Below are 19,182 nucleotides of genomic sequence, written 5' to 3'. Positions count from 1 at the left end.
GGCTCCCCAAAATGCCTGCTGCCAGTGTCTATGTCTCCATAATGAGTTTCAAGTGTCTCCTGCCTCTCCAGAAGGTTCTCCAAGTCATCAAGTGGGTCTGACCCAGGCTCCTTTCAAATTACTGCTTTTGCCCTGAGTCTCAAGAGTGTGTGAGATTTTGTGTTTGCCCTTTAAGTGTGGAGTCTCTATTCCCCACAGCTCTCCAGCTCTCCCCAGAGTAAGCCCTACTGACTTTCAAAGTAAAATGTTCTGGGGGGCTCATCTCCCCAGTGCAAGACCTCTGAGCTGGGAAGCCCAATGTAGGGTTTGGACTCCTCACTCCTTGGGAAGAACCTCGGCAATAATAATTATCCTCCTGTTTGTGGCTCACCTACCTGGGGGTATGGGTCTTAACTATACCAAATCTTTACCCTTCCTACCTGTCTCATTGTGGTTCCTTTCCTATATCTTTAGTTGTAGATCTTTACTGCTAGTCTTCAGGTAACTCTCAGGATAGTTGCTCTGTAAGTAGTTGCAATTTTGGTGTGCCCATGGGAGGAGATTAGCTCATGGTCATCCTACTCCATTATCTTGGCCTCCAATGACATTTTTTGAAGAAAGAAAAACTCATCCTAAAATTCATATGGAATCACAAGGGATCCCGAATAGCCAAAACAATCTTGAAAAAGTAGAAAAAAACTAGAAGACTAACACTTCCTGATTAAAAGCTTACTACAAAGCTATAGTAATCAAAACACTATGGTACTGGCATAAAGACAGACAAATAGACCAAGGAATAGAATAGAGAGCCCAGAAATAAACCCTTGTATATATGGTCGAGTGATTTTTGACAAGGGTGGCAAGACCACTCAACAGAGAAAAAACAATCTTTTCAACAAATGGTGCTGGGAACACTGAATATTCACATGTAAAGAATAAAACTGTACCTTTGCCTAACATGATATACAAAAACTCAAAAAGGATCAAACACCTAAATTTAAAAACTAAAACAATAAATCTCTTAGTAGAAAACATAGGGGAAAATCTTCATGACATTGGATTTGGCAATGATTTCTTGGATATGGAAACAAAGACGCAGGCAACAACAACAAAAATAAATAAATTGGCCTTCATGAATATTTAAAATTTTGTGCATCAAAAGACATGATCAATAGAGTAAAAGGCAACCTACAGAATGGCGAAAATATTTGCAAGTTAAATATCGGATAAGGGATTAATATCCAGAGTATATAGGGAGCTCCTAAATCTCAACAGAAAAAAAAAACAAAAAAACACCCTGGAAAAGAATCTGAAAAAGGACAGACATATAGATAGATAGATCTGAATCACTTTGCTGTACACCTGAAACTAACACAATATTCTAAATCAACTATACTTCAATTTCTAAAAAATGAAGTTCAGAAAATTAAAAAACAAAAAACAAAAGAAAAAAATATTTGCCCATCAAAAATGGGCAAACACCTTGAGTAGACATTTCTCCAAAGAAGATTATGAATGGATAGTGAGCACAAAAAAAGATGTTCAACATCACTTATTAATAGGGAAATGCAAATCAAAATTATAATGAGATACCACCTCACAGCCATTAGGATGGCTCCCACCAAAAAAAACAGAAAACAAGTGTTGGCAAATATGTGGAGCAATTAGAACTTTTCTGTACTGTTAGTGGGAACATATGATGGTACAACTACTGTGGAAAACTGTATGACAGTTCCTCAAAAAATTAAAAAGAGAAATATAGTATAACCCAGGAATCCCCCTTCTGGGTATATACCCAAAAGAACTGAAAGCAGGGTCTCAAAGAGATATTTATACACCCATGTCCAGAACAGCATTATTAACTATAGCTAAAATGTAAAAGCAACACAAGTGTCTATTAACTGATGAAAACAAAATGTGGATATATGCATACAGTGGAATATTATTCATCCTTTTTAGGATGGAAATTTTGAAATATGCTGTAATATGAATGAACCTTGAAGACTATAGGCTAAGTAACATATGCGAGTCACAAAAATACCCAAATACTCTATGAATCATACACTTATATGAGGTACCTAGAACAGCCAAAATCAAGTACACAGAAAAGTAGAATGGCATTTCCAGGGGCTGGTGGGGAGGAGGGAATGGGGAGTCATTGTTTAAGGGGTATACAGTTTTACTTTTACAAGATGAAAAGAATCACAGATATAGTTGGCTGAAAGTTTCACTACATTAAAAACATATATAATACCACTGACCCATACATTTTAAAATGGTAAAGATGGTAAATTTAATGTTTTATATTTTACTACAAAAAAAATTTTAATTGAAAAAAAAAAGGCCACCTCAAAATATTTACTTGGCAAAGCAACCCCAATGACATAATTGTTTTCTTGGTAAATAAGTACATTTCAAAGTAGACAGCCAAAGAATTAGATATATGTATGTTTAGGAGATTGGTTCAAGATGGCAGAGTAGAAGGACGTGCTCTCACTCCCTCTTGTGAGAACACCAGAATCACAACGAACTGCTGAACAATCATCGACAGGAAGACACTGGAACTCACCAAAAAAGATACCCCACATCCAAAGACAAAGGAGAAGCCACAATGAGATGGTAGGGGTGCAATCACAATAAAATCAAATGCCATAACTGCTGGGTGGGTGACTCACAAACTGGAGAACACTTATACCACAGAAGTCCACCCACTGGAGTGAAGGTTCTGAGCCCCATGCCAGGCTTCCCAACCTGGGGGTCCGGCAACGGGAGGAGGAATTCCTAGGGAACCAGACTTTGAACACTAGTGGGATTTGATTGCAGGACTTCGACAGGACTGGGGGAAACAGAGACTCCACTCTAGGAGGGCACACACAAAGTAGTGAGCGCATCGGGACCCAGGGGAAGGAGCAGTGATCCCAGGGGAGACTGAACCAGACCTACCTGCTAGTGTTGGAGGGTCTCCTGCAGAGGTGGGGGGTGGCTCTGTCTCACCGTGAGGTGAGAATGGCAGCAGAAGTTCTGGGAAGTACTCCTTGGCGTGAGCTGTCCCAGAGTCTGCCATTAGCCCCACAAAAGAGCCCAGGTCGGCTCCAGTGTTGGGTCGCCTCAGGCCAAACAACCAACAGGGAGGGAACCCAGCTCTACCCATCACCAGTCAAGTGTAAAGTTTTACTGAGCTCTGCCCACCACAGCAACAAACAGCTCTACCCACCACCAGTCCCTCCCATCAGGAAACTTGCACAAGCCTCTTAAGATAGCCTCATCCCCCAGAGGGCAGACAGCAGAAGCAAGAAGAACTACAATCCTGCAGCCTGTGAAACAAAAAACCACATTCACAGAAAGACAGACAAGATGAAAATGCAGAGGGCTATGTATCAGATGAAAGAACAAGATAAAACCCCAGAAAAACAATTAAATGGAGATAGGCAACCTTCCAGAAAAAGAATTCAGAATAATGACAGTGAAGATGATCCAGGACCTCGGAAAAAGAATGGAGGCAAAGATCGAGAAGATGCAAGAAATGTTTAACAAAGGCCTAGAAGAATTAAAGAACAAACAAACAGAGATGAACAATACAATAACTGAAATGAAAAATACACTAGAAGGAATCAATAGCAGAATAACTGAGGCAGAAGAACGGATAAGTGACCTGGAAGACAGAATGGTGGAATTCACTGCTGTGGAACAGAATAAAGAAAAAAGGATGAAAAGAAATGAAGACAGCCAAAGAGACCTCTGGGACAACATTAAACGCAACAACATTCGCATTATAGGGGTCCCAGAAGGAGAAGAGAGAGAGAAAGGACCAGAGAAAATATATGAAGAGATCAGAGTCGAAAACTTCCCTAACATGGGAAAGAAATAGCCACCCAAGTCCAGGAAGTGCAGAGAGTCCAATACGGGATAAACCCAAGGAGAAACACGCCGAGACACATAGTAATCAAACTGGCAAAAATTAAAGACAAAGAAAAATTATTGAAAGAAGCAAGGGAAAAATGACAAATAACATACAAGGGAACTCCCATAAGGTTAACGACTGATTTCTCAGCAGAAACTCTCCAAGCCAGAAGGGAGTGGCATGATATACTTAAAGTGATGAAAGGGAAGAACCTACAACCAGGATTACTCTACCCGGCAAGGTTCTCATTCAGATTCGATGGAGAAATCAAAAGCTTTACAGACAAGCAAAAGCTAAGAGAATTCAGCACCACCAAACCAGCTCTACAACAAAGGCTAAAGGAACTTCTCTAAGTGGGAAACACAAGAGAAGAAAAGGACCTACAAAAACAAACCCAAAACAATTAAGAAAATGGTTATAGGAACATACATATTGATAATTACCTTAAACGTGAATGGATTAAATGCTCCAACCAAAAGACACAGGCTTGCTGAATGGATACAAAAACAAGACCCATATATATGCTGTCTACAAGAGACCCACTTTAGACCTAGGGACACATACAGACTGAAAGTGAGGGATGGAAAAAGATATTCCATGCAAATGGAAATCAAAAGAAAGCTGGAGTAGCTATACTCATATCAGATAAAATAGACTTTAACATAAAAAATGTTACAAGAGACAAGGAAGGACGCTACATAATGATCAAGGGATCAATCCAAGAAGAAGATATAACAATTATAAATATATATGCACCCAACATAGGAGCACCTCTATACATATGGCAACTGCTAATATCTATAAAAGAGGAAATCGACAGTAACACAATAAAAGTGGGGGACTTTAAAACCTCACTTACACCAATGGACAGATCATCCAAAATGAAAATAAATAAGGAAACAGAAGCTTTAAATGACACAATAGACCAGATAGATTTAATTGATATTTATAGGACATTCCATCCAAAAACAGCAGATTACACTTTATTCTCAAGTGCCCATGGAACATTCTCCAGGATAGATCACGTCTTGGGTCACAAATCAAGCCTCAGTAAATTTAAGAAAATTGAAATCATATCAAGCATCTTTTCTGACCACAACGCTATGAGATTAGAAATGAATTACAGGGGAAAAAACGTAAAAAACACAAACACATGGAGGCTAAACAATATGTTACTAAATAACCAAGAGATCACTGAAGAAATCAAAGAGGAAATCAAAAAATACCTAGAGACAAATGACAATGAAAACACGATGATCCAAAACCTATGGGATGCAATGAAAGCAGTTCTAAGAGGGAAGTTTACAGCTATACAAGCCTACCTCAAGAAACAAGAAAAATCTCAAATAAACAATCTAACCTTACACCTAAAGGAACTAGAGAAAGAAGAACAAACAAAACACAAAGTTAGCAGAAGGAAAGAAATCATTAAGATCAGAGCAGAAATAAATGAAATAGAAACAAAGAAAACAATAGCAAAGATCAATAAAACTAAAAGCTGGTTCTTTGAGAAGATAAACAAATCGATAAACCATTAGCCAGACTCATCAGGAAAAAGAGGGAGAGGACTCAAATCAATAAAATTAGAAATGAAAAAGGAGAAGTTACAACAGACACCGCAGAAATACAAAGCATCCAAAGAGACTGCTACAAGCAACTCTATGCCAATAAAATGGACAACCTGGAAGAAATGGACAAATTCTTAGAAAGGTGTAACTTTCCAAGACTGAACCAGGAAGAAGTAGAAAATATGAACAGACCAATCACAAGTAATGAAATTGAAACTGTGATTAAAACTCTTCCAACAAACAAAAGCCCAGGACCAGATGGCTTCACAGTTGAATTCTATCAAACATTTAGAGAAGAGCTAACACCCATCCTTCTCAAACTCTTCCAAAAAATTGCAGAGGAAGGAACACTCCCAAACTCATTATATGAGGCCACCATCACCCTGATACCAAAACCAGACAAAGATACTTCAAAAAAAGAAAATTACAGACCAATATCACTGATGAATATAGATGCAAAAATCCTCAACAAAATACTAGCAAACAGAATCCAACAACACATTACAAGGATCACACACCATGATCAAGTGGGATTTACCCCAGGGACGCAAGGATTCTTCAATATACGCAAATCAAACAATGTGATACACCATATTAACAAACTGAAGAATAAAAACCATATGATCATCTCAATAGATGCAGAAAAGGCTTTTGACAAAATTCAACACCAGTTTATGATAAAAACTCTCCAGACAGTGGGCATAGAGGGAACCTACCTCAACATAATAAAGGCCATATACGACAAACCCACAGCAAACATCATTCTCAATGGTGAAGAACTGAAAGCATTTCCTCTAAGATCAGGAACAAGACAAGGATGTCCACTCTCACCACTATTATTGAACATCGTTTTGGAAGTCCTAGCCACGGCAATCAGAGAAGAAAAAGAAATAAAAGGAATACAAATTGGAAAAGAAGATGTATAACTGTCACTGTTTGCAGATGACATGATACTATACATAGAGAATCCTAAAGATGTCACCAGAAAACTACTAGAGCTAATCAATGAATTTGGTAAAGTTGCAGGATACAAAATTAATGCACAGAAATCTCTTGCATTCCTATACACTAATGATGAACAATCTGAAAGAGAAATTAAGGAAACACTCCCATTTACCATTGCAACAAAAAGAATAAAATACCTAGGAATAAACCTACCTAGGGAGACAAAAGACCTGTATGTAGAAAACTATAAGACACTGATGAAAGAAATTAAAGAAATACAAACAGATGGAGAGATATACCATGTTCTTGGATTGGAAGAATCAATATTGTGAAAATGATTATACTACCCAAAGCAATCTACAGATTCAATGCAATCCCTATCAAATTACCAGTGGCATTTTTTACGGAACTAGAACAAAAAATCTTAAAATTTGTATGGATACACAAAAGACCCCGAATAGCCAAAGCAGTCTTGAGGGAAAAAAACGGAGCTGGAGGAATCAAACTCCCTGACTTCAGCCTATACTACAAAGCTACAGTAATCAAGACAATATGGTACTGGCACAAAAACAGAAACACAGATCAATGGAAGAAGACAGAAAGCCCAGAGATAAACCGACACACCTATGGTCAACTAATCTATGACAAAGGAGTCAAGGATATACAGTGGAGAAAAGACAGTCTCTTCAATAAGTGGTGCTGGGAAAACTGGACAGCTACATATAGAAGAATGAAATTAGAACACTCCCTAACACCATACACAAAAATAAACTCAAAATGGATTCGAGACCTAACTGTAACACCAGACACTATAAAACTCTTAGAGGAAAATATAGGAAGAACACTCTTTGACATAAATCACAGCAAGAGCTTTTTTGATCCACCTCCTAGAGTAATGGAAATAAAAACAAAAATAAACAAATGGGACCTAATGAAACTTCAAAGCTGTTGCACAGCAAAGGAAACCATAAACAAGACGAAAAGACAACCCTCAGAATGGGAGAAAATATTTGCAAACGAATCAACGGACAAAGGATTAATCTCCAAAATATATAAACAGCTCATGCAGCTCAATATTAAAAAAACAAACCCAATCCAAAAATGGTCAGAAGACCTAAATAGACATTTCTCCAAAGAAGACATACAGATGGCCAAGAAGCACATGAAAAGATGCTCAACATCACTAATTATTCGAGAAATGCAAATGAAAACTACAATGAGGTATCACCTCACACCAGTTAGAATGGGCATCATCAGAAATTCTACAAACAACAAATGCTGGAGAGGGTGTGGAGAAAAGGGAACCCTCTTGCACTGTTGGTGGGAATGTAAATTGATTCAGCCACTATGGAGAACAGTATGGAGTTTCCTTAAAAAACTAAAAATAGAACTACCATATGACCCAGCAATCCCACTACTGGGCATATACCCAGAGAAAACCATAATTCAAAAAGACACATGCACCCCAATGTTCACTGCAGCACTGTTTACAACAGCCAGGTCACGGAAGCAACCTAAATGCCCATCGACAGATGAATGGATAAAGAAGATGTGGTACATATATACAATGGAATATTACTCAGCCATAAAAAGGAATGACATTGTGTCATTTGTTGAGACATGGATGGATCTAGAGACTGTCATACAGAGTGAAGTAAGTCAGAAAGAAAAAAACAAATATCATATATTAACGCATATATGTGGAACCTAGAAAAATGGTACAGATGAAGCGGTTTGCAGGGCAGAAATTGAGACACAGATGTAGAGAACAAACGTATGGACACCAAGGGGGGAAAGTGGCAGGGGGATGGGGTGGTGGTGTGATGAACTGGGCGATTGGGATTGACAGGTATACACTGATGTGTACAAAATTGATGACTAATAAGAACCTGCTGTATAAAAAAATAAATAAAATAAAATTCAAAAATTCAAAAAAAAAAAAGAACCACTGATAGTCTTGGATCCTCATCAAGGTTCACGAGTGAGACTCCTATGTGGTTCCTGCCTCTTGGGCATGAAGCTAAAACAGTGATGTCCCAAAGTAGCTATTCAATGGACGGGGTGTTAACAGCAGCCAGCAGGAGAATTCATGACTCTGCTTTTCCTCCTTTAAAAATGAGGTGATCTGGGACTTCCCTGGTGGCCCAGTGGTGAAGAATTCACCTGCCAATGCAGGGGATATGGGTTCAAGCCCTGGTCCGGGAAGATCCCACATGCCGCGGAGCAACTAAGCCCGTGCGCCACAACTACTGAGCCTGCATGCCACAACTACTGAGTCCGTGTGAGTCTGTGTGTCACAACTGCTGAGGCCCGCATGCCTAGAGCCCATGCTCTGCAATGAGAGAAGCCACTGCAATGAGAGGCCCGTGCACTGCAACGAGGAGTGGCCCCCGCTTGTCGCAACTGAAGAAAGCCCTCACGCGGCAACGAAAACCCAATGCAGCCAAAAATAAATGAATAAAAAAAATAAATTTTTCAAAAAGGTTTAAAAGAATTTTTTTTAATTTAAAAAATTAAAAAAAATAAAAATGAGGTGATCTGATATTACCTCTCAAAGTATAGACCAATCATCCTGGGGAAATTCCTTCCTAATTAAGCATGTTTTGCTCCACAAATTTGCAGGATCTGGTTTCTCTCCGTCACCTTATTATAGATAACTTTTGTTAAATTAATTAGACAAGGAGGCCATTGGACTGCGGGGACTCGAATGTCGGGCAGCCTACGTAAGCAAACCAAAATCTGAGCCTCAAGGTTACAAAAAACCAAAACCTAAGGGCATCCAATCACAGACAGTTACCTAGGGTTTAAGCTACAGTCAATCAAATAATGTCCTTTCTTGGTTTCTGTACCTTCTCTCTGTAAGTCTCTCCCCTGGTTCTTAGCTGAGGAGTGTTCCTAATAACTTCTGATTTGGTTCTGCCTGATTCGAATCAATTTTTGTTCAAATAAACTCTTAAAATTTAAAATAAATAAAAAATAAAATAAAATAATAAAGATAATTTGGCAAGGTTACCTTTGTAAATCCAATTTAAAATATGGAATTGAGTAACTGATCTAGATTTGTGATTATAAGTTCAAATCTCATTTATAAAAGGACTTGAAATATATCGAAGCATTTAAGGTTTACACAGTTATACATTTAATGTGTTAGATTTATACGAATTACCCAAGTATTCTGAAAAGATTTAAACAACTGCAGTACCTAAAAAAGAAAACACATTAAATGCATAATTTCAGTTTAAAATATCTAAAGTATTTAACTAAATGCATTAAATATTATTCAAAGGCCCTGAAAAACGCTATTTAAAATGTTAAACTTATAAATGGAGTAAGGTTATTTGTAAACATGCCGTGCCTCCTTCACTGTCTGGGAACAGCTCTCTTAGGCAGGACTCTGTCTGACCCATCTGCCTCTCCCCAGCACTCAGAAGGATATAGTAGGAATACAGTAGGTTCCCAGGGAATGTTAGTTAAATAGCTTGCTAACGTAGGGCGTGGGGATAAGTTGTATGCATGTTGGCAGGGGGGACAAATTTGAATTAAGTGTAGAGACTACATAGCATGTGTATGATTTATGAGCCTGTGATTGAGAATGTAGGGGTGCAAATATACGGTTTGTAAAGGAGAAGTGGTTCGTGTATGTATGTTATGTGCAGATGTGCCATCTGAACACGGGAGAAACTCCCCAGGGCTTGCCCTCTCTACAACTTGGGCCAGGTTGGAGTCTTCCATGGCATTGGTCTTTTCTCCTCCCACCCTGGCCCCTCCTTTCCTACCTCATTTGTACATCACTTTCCAGCCCAAAGGCCCCATGTTCAACAGCTTTCTCAAAGGCCATCATGGTATTCTCAGGCCCCAGCTGTGGAAGAAAAGGATACCGGGCCCTTAATCTCAGAGTGTTTTCTGCCAACATCCCTTTTAGGGTAGGGAAGGGGCCCAGTAACAAAAGGACTTTAGGAAACAGAGTTTGGCTCCCTTGGCTCTTTTTTCAAAGAAGCTGCCTACATTTTGCTCTACCCAATCTGATTCGGGGACTCTGCTCATCTGACGCAATGTCACTGGGCACAATAAAGAGAAATGGACTGAGAATTAGGTGACCTGGGTTCGAGCCCAACCTCTACAATTAATTCCTTATTCTTGTCATCTCAAGCCAACCCCTTTACTTCTCCAGGAGTTCCTAGGATCTGATGTGCCCTTGTCTCATCCACAAATCCATGCATACCTGTACTCACCCACATCCATCATGCTCAGACCTACCATGGGTGCACCTCTATGTCCAAAGAAGTTCGGCTTGGGTCCCAATTTATCCTTCTCCTGAATACAGGGAGAATAAATCCCCAATGGAAGCAAATAGAGACACAAGAGGATGAGAAAAAAGGGCACTCCAATAGCCACTTGTAGAGCTGAAAAAGTTGGAGGGAAGGGGAAGTAAGAAAAAAAAAGGCAAACAGGAATGGAGAACCATCCCAAGCAACTAACTATCCCAAAGCCAACAGTCAATAAATACCCAGTCCATGGGTTCACTGACTCTGTGGACTCACTGATTTACTCTATATTTCTGTCACATCCTTATGTTCTCTCAATGATTTGAAAGCAAAAGAGTATCCAAATATAAGCATTATTATTAAGTCAATATTATTACAAATGCAAATTTACAAGGGAATGAATTGTACAAGAAGTGGGAAGCAAAGGAAAGAGAGGAAATGTTAAGGAATACCTTCTCAGAAGGAGTAGTTTAGTTCCCTCTGAGAAAGTCCTGAAGCCCTTTAAAGATCAGCCTAAAATGCTGCTATATTGAAGGCAGTGAGGTATAGCAGAAGGGATACTAGTTGACAGAAATCTGACTTCAAAGCCAGACTCTACCACTCTCTAATTGTGTGACTCAGACATGTTGCTTAACCTCTCCATTCTGAAAAACGGAGCTATCCTGCTACTAACATCTATCTCATAGAGTTGATATAATAGTTGACATCACAGGTACTCAATAAATATTGAGTATTCTCTCTCTCTCTCTCTCTCTCTCTCTCTCTCTCTCTCTCACACACACACACATACACACACACACACACACACACAGCCTGACCACAAAACCTGTTATCACTTGCCATTGCCCAACACTTACTATTTTAGACCTCTGAAGATGTTACCCATTTGTACATTTTAAATTACTACCTATATCACTTTCAAATCTAGATCTCCAGCTCTAACCTCTCAACTTTATGAGCACATTACACCTCTTGTTTCTTTTTCTCTCATAACACGTCATCTGGTATCTTCTGATTCTACCTTAAAATTTAGGAAATGAAAAAGAAAACAGTGCATTATTGTCCGCTTTAAGATCCTGCCCCCAGGAACATTTCCTAAAATTCACCCTCCACCTATACACACACACGTGTACAAACACACAATGGCAATACTGCCAACCAAGTCTTTCTCTTGCCTGCATCCTCGCACAAGTCAGGAAGCAAGCACTCCTTGTTTAACCAGTAGTAAAAAAGAGACATAGAAAAATGTCCTACTGGTTTCTCAATAAGGTGTTGAGAGATAACTCCACTCTCAAAACAGTTTCATGTATAGCTCTGATTCTTGTTTGTTTCCATGATATTAGGGCAAAGAATGAAAAGGAAACGAGTGGCAGAGGTAGACATTTCTGCTGCTGGTGGAAGTCCCCCGGCGTGACAGGGACTAATCAGGGCCTGCTTTGAAGTACTAAGATGTATCCAGGGATATCTGCACCTGGTTCTTGAGTTTAAAATAGTAATATTTGAATACAAACTAAAAGAACTGTGACTTGTACCATCACTGGTCAAATAAAATTAAAATTGCCTCTACCCTCCCGCCAGCTACTCCAATCCATTCCCAGACAGTCAATGTGTAACAACAGAGAGAAAATTCTTATTTTTCTAGAAGGAGAATCCCTCTTTAGAAGAAGGACTATTTGGCCAGGGAAATGCTATGACAGGCCATGTAGGGTTGTGAGTTTGACCACAAGGATCTTGCTTGAGTAACGAGCTAAATGAATTTCAAAGAGGTATAGTGCTGGCTATCTACCAAGCTTGTTTTACTGAGTAGAGTATGGAAGTTAAAGCCAGAGCTGAAAGAATCAGGCAAGGTTTCACCCACAGGACATACCTTCTCCTTCCAAATAGATCAAGTAGAAGGCCACAGGCCAGGAAAGCATAACCATCACAGATATGCTGCTCAGGTGTACGTAGGGAGCAAAGATCTGGGGGAAAGCCAAAAGTCAAGCTGAACACATCTGAATAGACAGGGCTACAGCTAAGGATGGACGGTGCTTACCTGCAGTGACAGCCCAACAGTGAGCCACCTGTCTTTCCAATAAGTGAATAAAATCCAGAAAAAGAACGAGCATGTCAGAATCACCAGCAGAATCAGGATCTGGGGAAACAAAAAGAATCTCCTAACTTCCAAGCACTAATCTTGGATGAGAACCGTCCTTAGGAAACGTGTGTGTCCCTATAGTGTCAGGGTCCTTGTTTCCTCATCCTTTTAATTTAACCATCCTGCAAATGCCCAATATTAGATGGATCCGATAACTTACCCTCTTTGTTCCCAAGTCTTTGCTGTGTATCATGGCTGGAAAAAAATTACACAGCTGTGTGGTCTGATGGCTTTACTAATTTATCATCTCCACCTCAGCTGGGCCCTCAATATTGCTTGGCATGTCTTACTCAGTTTCAACAATGGCCTTTATAAATATTCACTACTTTTTTTATATGACTCAATACAGTCAGAAGTAAATAATATTTTGTAATTACCCTTCCAGTGCATGTTTTCCCCAACAGACTGTAAGCTTCATGAGGTCAAGGACAATATTTGTTTATAATTATATCTTCACTGCCTTGCAGAATATGTCTGATACATAGTAAACATCCAATAAATATTTGTTGAACAGATGAAAAAAATCTGCTAGCCAGAACACTATTTACTTTATAGAGAAAGAACATTGAGACCAAGAAGACACAACTTTCACTTCTTCCCCTTCAAGTGTAGATTTTCTACATTTGTTGCCCTCTAGAGAGTTCTTGGTTCCCGCCCTTTCATAATCTCTGTATCTATGAAAGCAACTGAATCCATAATTAAACCTTATCATGAAATAATTCCAGGCCTTACTGCCTTCAATAGTTAATCTTCCAAATATTTAAGGAAGTAATATTTCCACTTTAACAAACTCTTCTAGAGAATAAAAAAGAGGGAATGCTCTCTAACTTGTCTTATGAAGCCAACAAAACATTGATACCCAAACTCAACAAGTACATTACAAGAAAGCAAAAGTATAGGCCAATTTCTCTTATACATAGATTTTATATAGATGCAAAAATCTTAAATAACCTATTAGCAAACCAAATGCATTACAACACAAGGGTTTAATTGTCAAATTAGATTCACATGAATCTTATGTGATTCTGTGATCTTACCCAATACCAAACTTCACTAACAATTTAAAGGATATAGTCAATTATAAAGTACAAATAAAATATTATTCTCATGGATAAATCTCATTCTGTCAAATGCAGCTACTCATAAAAAGGTCTTTCCTCTCCTGTATTAGGATACATGCTGACCTTGGACTTAAAATGTGAGGTGTGTTTTTTGCAGCAATTTTTTGGATCTGTCTCCTTGAGTAATGGAAATAAAAGCAAAAATAAACAAACAGGACCTAACTGAACTTAAAAACTTTTGCACAACAAAGGAAACTATAAACAAAATGAAAAGACATCCTACAGGAGGGGACAAAATATTTGCCAATGAAGTTACAGACAGGGCTTAATTTCCAAAATATACAAACAGCTCATACAGCTCAATATCAAAAAAACAAACAACACAATCAAAAATGGGCAGAAGGGGCTTCCCTGGTGGCCCAGTGGTTGAGAATCTGCCTGCCAATGCAGGGGACACGGGTTCGAGCCCTCGTCTGGGAAGATGCCACATGCCACGGAGTGACTGGGCCCGTGTGCCACAATTGCTGAGCCTGCGCGTCTGGAGCCTGTGCTCAGCAACAAGAGAGGCCGCGATGGTGAGAGGCCCGCGCACCGCGATGAAGAGTGGCCCCCACGTGCTGCAACTAGAGAAAGCCCTCGCACAGAAACGAAGACCCAACACAGCCATAAATTAATTAATTAATTAATTAATTAATTTAAAAAAAAAAAAGACCAAAGGATTCAAGACTTTAAAAAAAAAAAAAAAAAATGGGCAGAAGACCTAAATAGACCTTTCTCCAAAGAAGACATACAGATGGCCAACAGGTACATGAAAAGATGCTCAACATCACCAATTATTAAAGAAATGCAAATCAAAACTACAATGAGGTATCACCTCACACCAGTTAGAATGGCCATCATCAAAAAGTCTACAAATAATAAATGCTGGAGAGGTATGGAGAAAGGGGAACCCTTCTACACTGTTGGTGGGAATGTAAATTGGTGCAGCCACTGTGGATGAAGGTTCCTTAAAAAACTAAAAAATAGAGCTACCATATGATCCAGCAATCCCACTCCTGGGCATATACCTGGAGAAAACCATAATTCGAAAAGATACATGTACCACAATGTTCACTGCAGCACTATTTACAACAGCCATGACAGGGAAGCAACCTAAATGTCCATTGACAGATGAATGGATAAAGAAGATATGGTACATATATACAATAGAATATTACTCAGCCATAAAGAAGAATGAAACAATGCCATTTGCAACAACATGGATGGACCTAGAGATTGTCATACTATGTAAAGTAAGTCAGAGAAAAATATCATATGATATCACTTATATGTGGAATCTTTAAAAAATGGCATGAGTGAACTCATTTACAAAACAGAAATAGACTCACAGACATAGAAAACAAGATTATGGTTACCAAAGGGGAAAGGGGGATGGGGAGGGATAAATTAGGAGGCTGGGATTAACAGATACACACTACTATATATAAAATAAACAACAAGCATCTACTATATAGCACAGGGAACTATACTTAATATCTTATAATAACCTATAATGGTAAAGAATTTGAAAAATAAAATATATATATATTCAGTTTTATATATATATATATATATATATATATATATATATATATATATGTGAATCACTTTGCTGTACCCCTGAAACTGACACAACATTGGAAATCAACTATACTTCAATTAAAAAACTTTCTTTAATGTGAGGTGTGTTTTGAGCCAAGTGTGTAGAAACTTTGTTTCACAGAAGGAGCCTTTTGGGTTATGGAGCATCCTTATCTTATATCCCATTAATTATACAACTCGAGCCAGCCATGTCTCCCACCCTACAAATCTATAAATTCCAAGCTTATTTACAATAAGCAACCCAGATATACCAGGTTATATCCTGCTAGAAATTTTCATAAATAAGGATTCTCCATTATCGTTTGCCTAATAAATACCTTTAGTATGTTTATAAAGAGTTTCGATTGAGGTCATTCATTCCTCTCTGAATATCCTTAAGTAGAAGGAAAATAGGTTATAGGCCAGGTGCTAACCCTTTCCTTCTGGGTTTATTCTTTGTACACTAAAACTGAAACTCGAAGCCCTACAGAATCTCTGTTGTCAACTGAAGCAGTCTCTCCTCCCAAGTCCGATAAGCCTAATCCTTCATGGTTTGAAGCCCCAACTAAGGTGGTCATCTTCCAATGGGATGCCCACTCTTCTCATACCTCAATTGCATTACTTCCCCTTGCCCACAGACTCATAACCAGAATCAGATCCCAGAATGCCTCTAGAGATGGTTTTGTTAAATTTACTTACCAAACTCTGTAGAATATATGTGTGGGAATGAATCCTAAGGTTGTTAGACAAGCAGAAAAGAATTTTGGATTGGGCTACATTTAATGATATGTGTGCACTTATCAGAGATTATGAATTCAATATACCAGAATCCAGGTATTATACGTCTTAGAGTGATTCTAATTGCTTGTTTCATTTTCTGAAACTGTGGCTCAATAGTGGCCTATGCTTGCAAAAATATACACTGGGGAAAAGACAGTCTCTTCAATAAGTAGTGCTAGGCACTATATACAATAGCCAGGACATGGAAGCAACCTAAGTGTCCATCGACAGATGAATGGATAAAGAAGATGTGGCACATATATACAATGGAATATTACTCAGCCATAAAAAGAAACGAAATTGAGTTATTTGTAGTGAGGTGGATGGACCCAGAGTCTGTCATACGGAGTGAAGTAAGTCAGAAAGAGAAAAACAAATACCGTATGCTAACACAAATATATGGAATCTAAAAAAAAGTGGTTCTGAAGAACCTAGGGGCAGGATAGGAATAAAGACGCAGATGTAGAGAATGGACTTAAGGACACGGGGAGCGGGAAAGGTAAGATGGGACGAAGTGAGAGAGTGGCATGGATATATACACACTACCAAATGTAACATATATCACTAGTGGGAAGCAGCCACATAGCACAGGGAGATCAGCTCAGTGCTTTGTGACCACCTAGAGGGGTGGGGTAGGGAGGGTGGGAGGGAGACGCAAGAGAGAGGGGATATGGGGATATAAGTATACGTATAGCTGATTCACTTTGTTATACAGTGGAAACTAACACAACAATGTAAAGCAATTATACTCCAATAAAGATATTAAAAAAAAAATTAAGATACCTTGAAAATGTTCTTTACTTAAGTGTCTGAGAATATTGCTAAATAAAATACCATCTTGCCTTCTGTCAATTAAAAAAAAAATAAGTGGTGCTGGGAAAACTGGAGAGGTACATGTAAAAGAATGAAATTAGAACATTTTCTCACACCATATATAAAAATAAACTCAAAATGGATTAAAGACCTAAATGTAAGACCAGAAATCATAAAACTCCTAGAAGAAAACATAGGCAATAACATTCTTTGACATGTCTTAGCAATATTTTTTTGGATATGTCTCCTCAGGCAAGGAAAACAAAAGCAAAACTAAATGAGACCTAATCAAACTGAAAAGCTTGTGTCCAGCAAAGGAAGCCATCAACAAAATGAAAAGACAACCTGTTGAATAAGAGAAGATATTTGGAAATCATATGCCTGATAAGCGGTTAATATCCAAAATATATAAAGAGTTCATACAATGCAACCCAATTTAAAAATGGGCAGAAGACCTGAATAGACATTTTTCCAAAGAAGATATACAGATGGCCAACAGGCACATGAAAAGATGCTCAACATCACTAATCATCAGAAAAGTACAAATCAAAACCACAATGAGATATCACCTCACAGCTGTCAGAATGGCTATTGTCAAAAACACAACAAATAATAAATGTTAGCAAGGATGTGGAGAAAAGGGAACCCTAGAACACGTTGGTGGGAATGTAAATTAGTACAACCACTATGGAAAACAGTATGGAGGTTCCTCAAAAAATTAAAAATAGAACTACCATATGATCCAGCAATTCCATTCCTGGGGATATGCTGACGAAAATAAAAACATTAATTCAAAAAGATATATGCACCCCAATGTTCATAGCAGCTTTATTTACAATAGCCAAGATATGGAAACAACCTAAGTGTTCATCAACAGATGAACTGATAAGAAGATATGGGGCATGTGTGTGTGTATGTACATACACACAATGGAATATTAGTTAGCCATAAAAAAGAATGAAACTTTACCATTTGCAACAACATGGAGGACCTGGAAGATACTATGCTTAGTAAAGTTAGTCAGACTGAGAATGACAAATACCGTATGTTTTCACTTATGTGTAGAATCTAAAAAATAAAACAAATGAATGAATATAACAGAACAGAAACAGACTCACAGACACAGAAAACAAACTAGCTGATTCACTTTGTTATACAGTGGAAACAGTGGAATACAGTGGAATACAGTTACCAACGGCAAAAGGAGTAGGGGAGGGACTAGGTAGTGAAAGGGGACTAGGCACTAATTACTAGGTATAAAATAAATAAGACACAAGGATGGAATGTATAGCACACAGAATACAGCCAATATTTTATAATAACTTTAAATGAAATATAATCTATAAACATATTGAATCACTATGTTATATACCTAAAACTAATATAATACTGTAAACCAACTATACTTCAATAAAAAAAATAGTGGCCTATGCTTTATAAAATTTGGATGCCAGCAATTTCTTGGTGTAATATGGAAGAAAGAATCCAATGATTTACTGAGAAAGGTTGCTGGAATGCTATCACCTATGATGAGCTAACCCACTCCAGATCACGTTCTATGGGAGGAATCAGAGGACACTGAAAAATACGTTGCTGAGGAAAGTGTTAGCATCCTTGAAAAGCACTTTAGTGGCTATCCTTTACGCCTGGATAAAGGTGAGAGGTGCTGCCACTGAAACTGGCTTCCTGATTTCAAAGGCAATGATGAGATTCTGCTGTGGCAGAGGCCAAGTAGCAGCACTCACTGCCAGAGGCAAGGTAAGCATGGTTTCTATAAAAGGCACAAGCCTGAAATGATAATCAGAATGGTATAACCCATAGAGTTATAACTTGGTAGTAACTAACTGATCATGGTGTCCCAGTTCCAAAACAGAAGGTGATCTCAATAAGGCCCGTTTGTTCACTTCTCGATCTACATTCTTTCTCTATAAGATCTTACAACTTCAATTTCCATCTATTCTAACTTTTAAATTTATATTTTCAGTTCATACTTCCCTTTTGAGTAAGAGGAAATTTAAGGGGACCATTCAGAGAGTTTGACATGTTCCTGTATTTGAGGAAATACAAGGAATAGTAACAAAACCATGCTTGCTATAAATAGCAAGAGGCTATG

At 38.3% G+C, this 19,182-nt stretch overlaps 1 protein-coding gene across 1 annotated transcript in view; it reads right to left on the bottom strand.

The window, feature by feature from the left end:
* GDPD4 (glycerophosphodiester phosphodiesterase domain containing 4) overlaps window positions 1-19,182 on the bottom strand; it is a 151,053-nt gene that overhangs the window by 101,747 nt on the left and 30,124 nt on the right. Inside the window, exons 7-11 of the mRNA XM_061203710.1 lie at window positions 12,694-12,792; window positions 12,526-12,619; window positions 11,602-11,679; window positions 10,651-10,796; window positions 10,170-10,252 (exon numbers count right to left, since the gene is read on the bottom strand). Of these exons, the coding sequence (XP_061059693.1) occupies window positions 10,170-10,252; window positions 10,651-10,796; window positions 11,602-11,679; window positions 12,526-12,619; window positions 12,694-12,792 (500 nt within the window). The remainder of the gene's footprint in view (window positions 1-10,169; window positions 10,253-10,650; window positions 10,797-11,601; window positions 11,680-12,525; window positions 12,620-12,693; window positions 12,793-19,182) is intronic.

The sequence above is a fragment of the Eubalaena glacialis genome, chromosome 10 (assembly GCF_028564815.1).
Source record: "Eubalaena glacialis isolate mEubGla1 chromosome 10, mEubGla1.1.hap2.+ XY, whole genome shotgun sequence".
Taxonomy (NCBI): Eukaryota; Metazoa; Chordata; class Mammalia; order Artiodactyla; family Balaenidae; genus Eubalaena; species Eubalaena glacialis.
The sequence above is the reverse complement of the archived record's forward strand: the minus strand, read 5'-3'. Positions and strand labels throughout refer to the sequence as shown.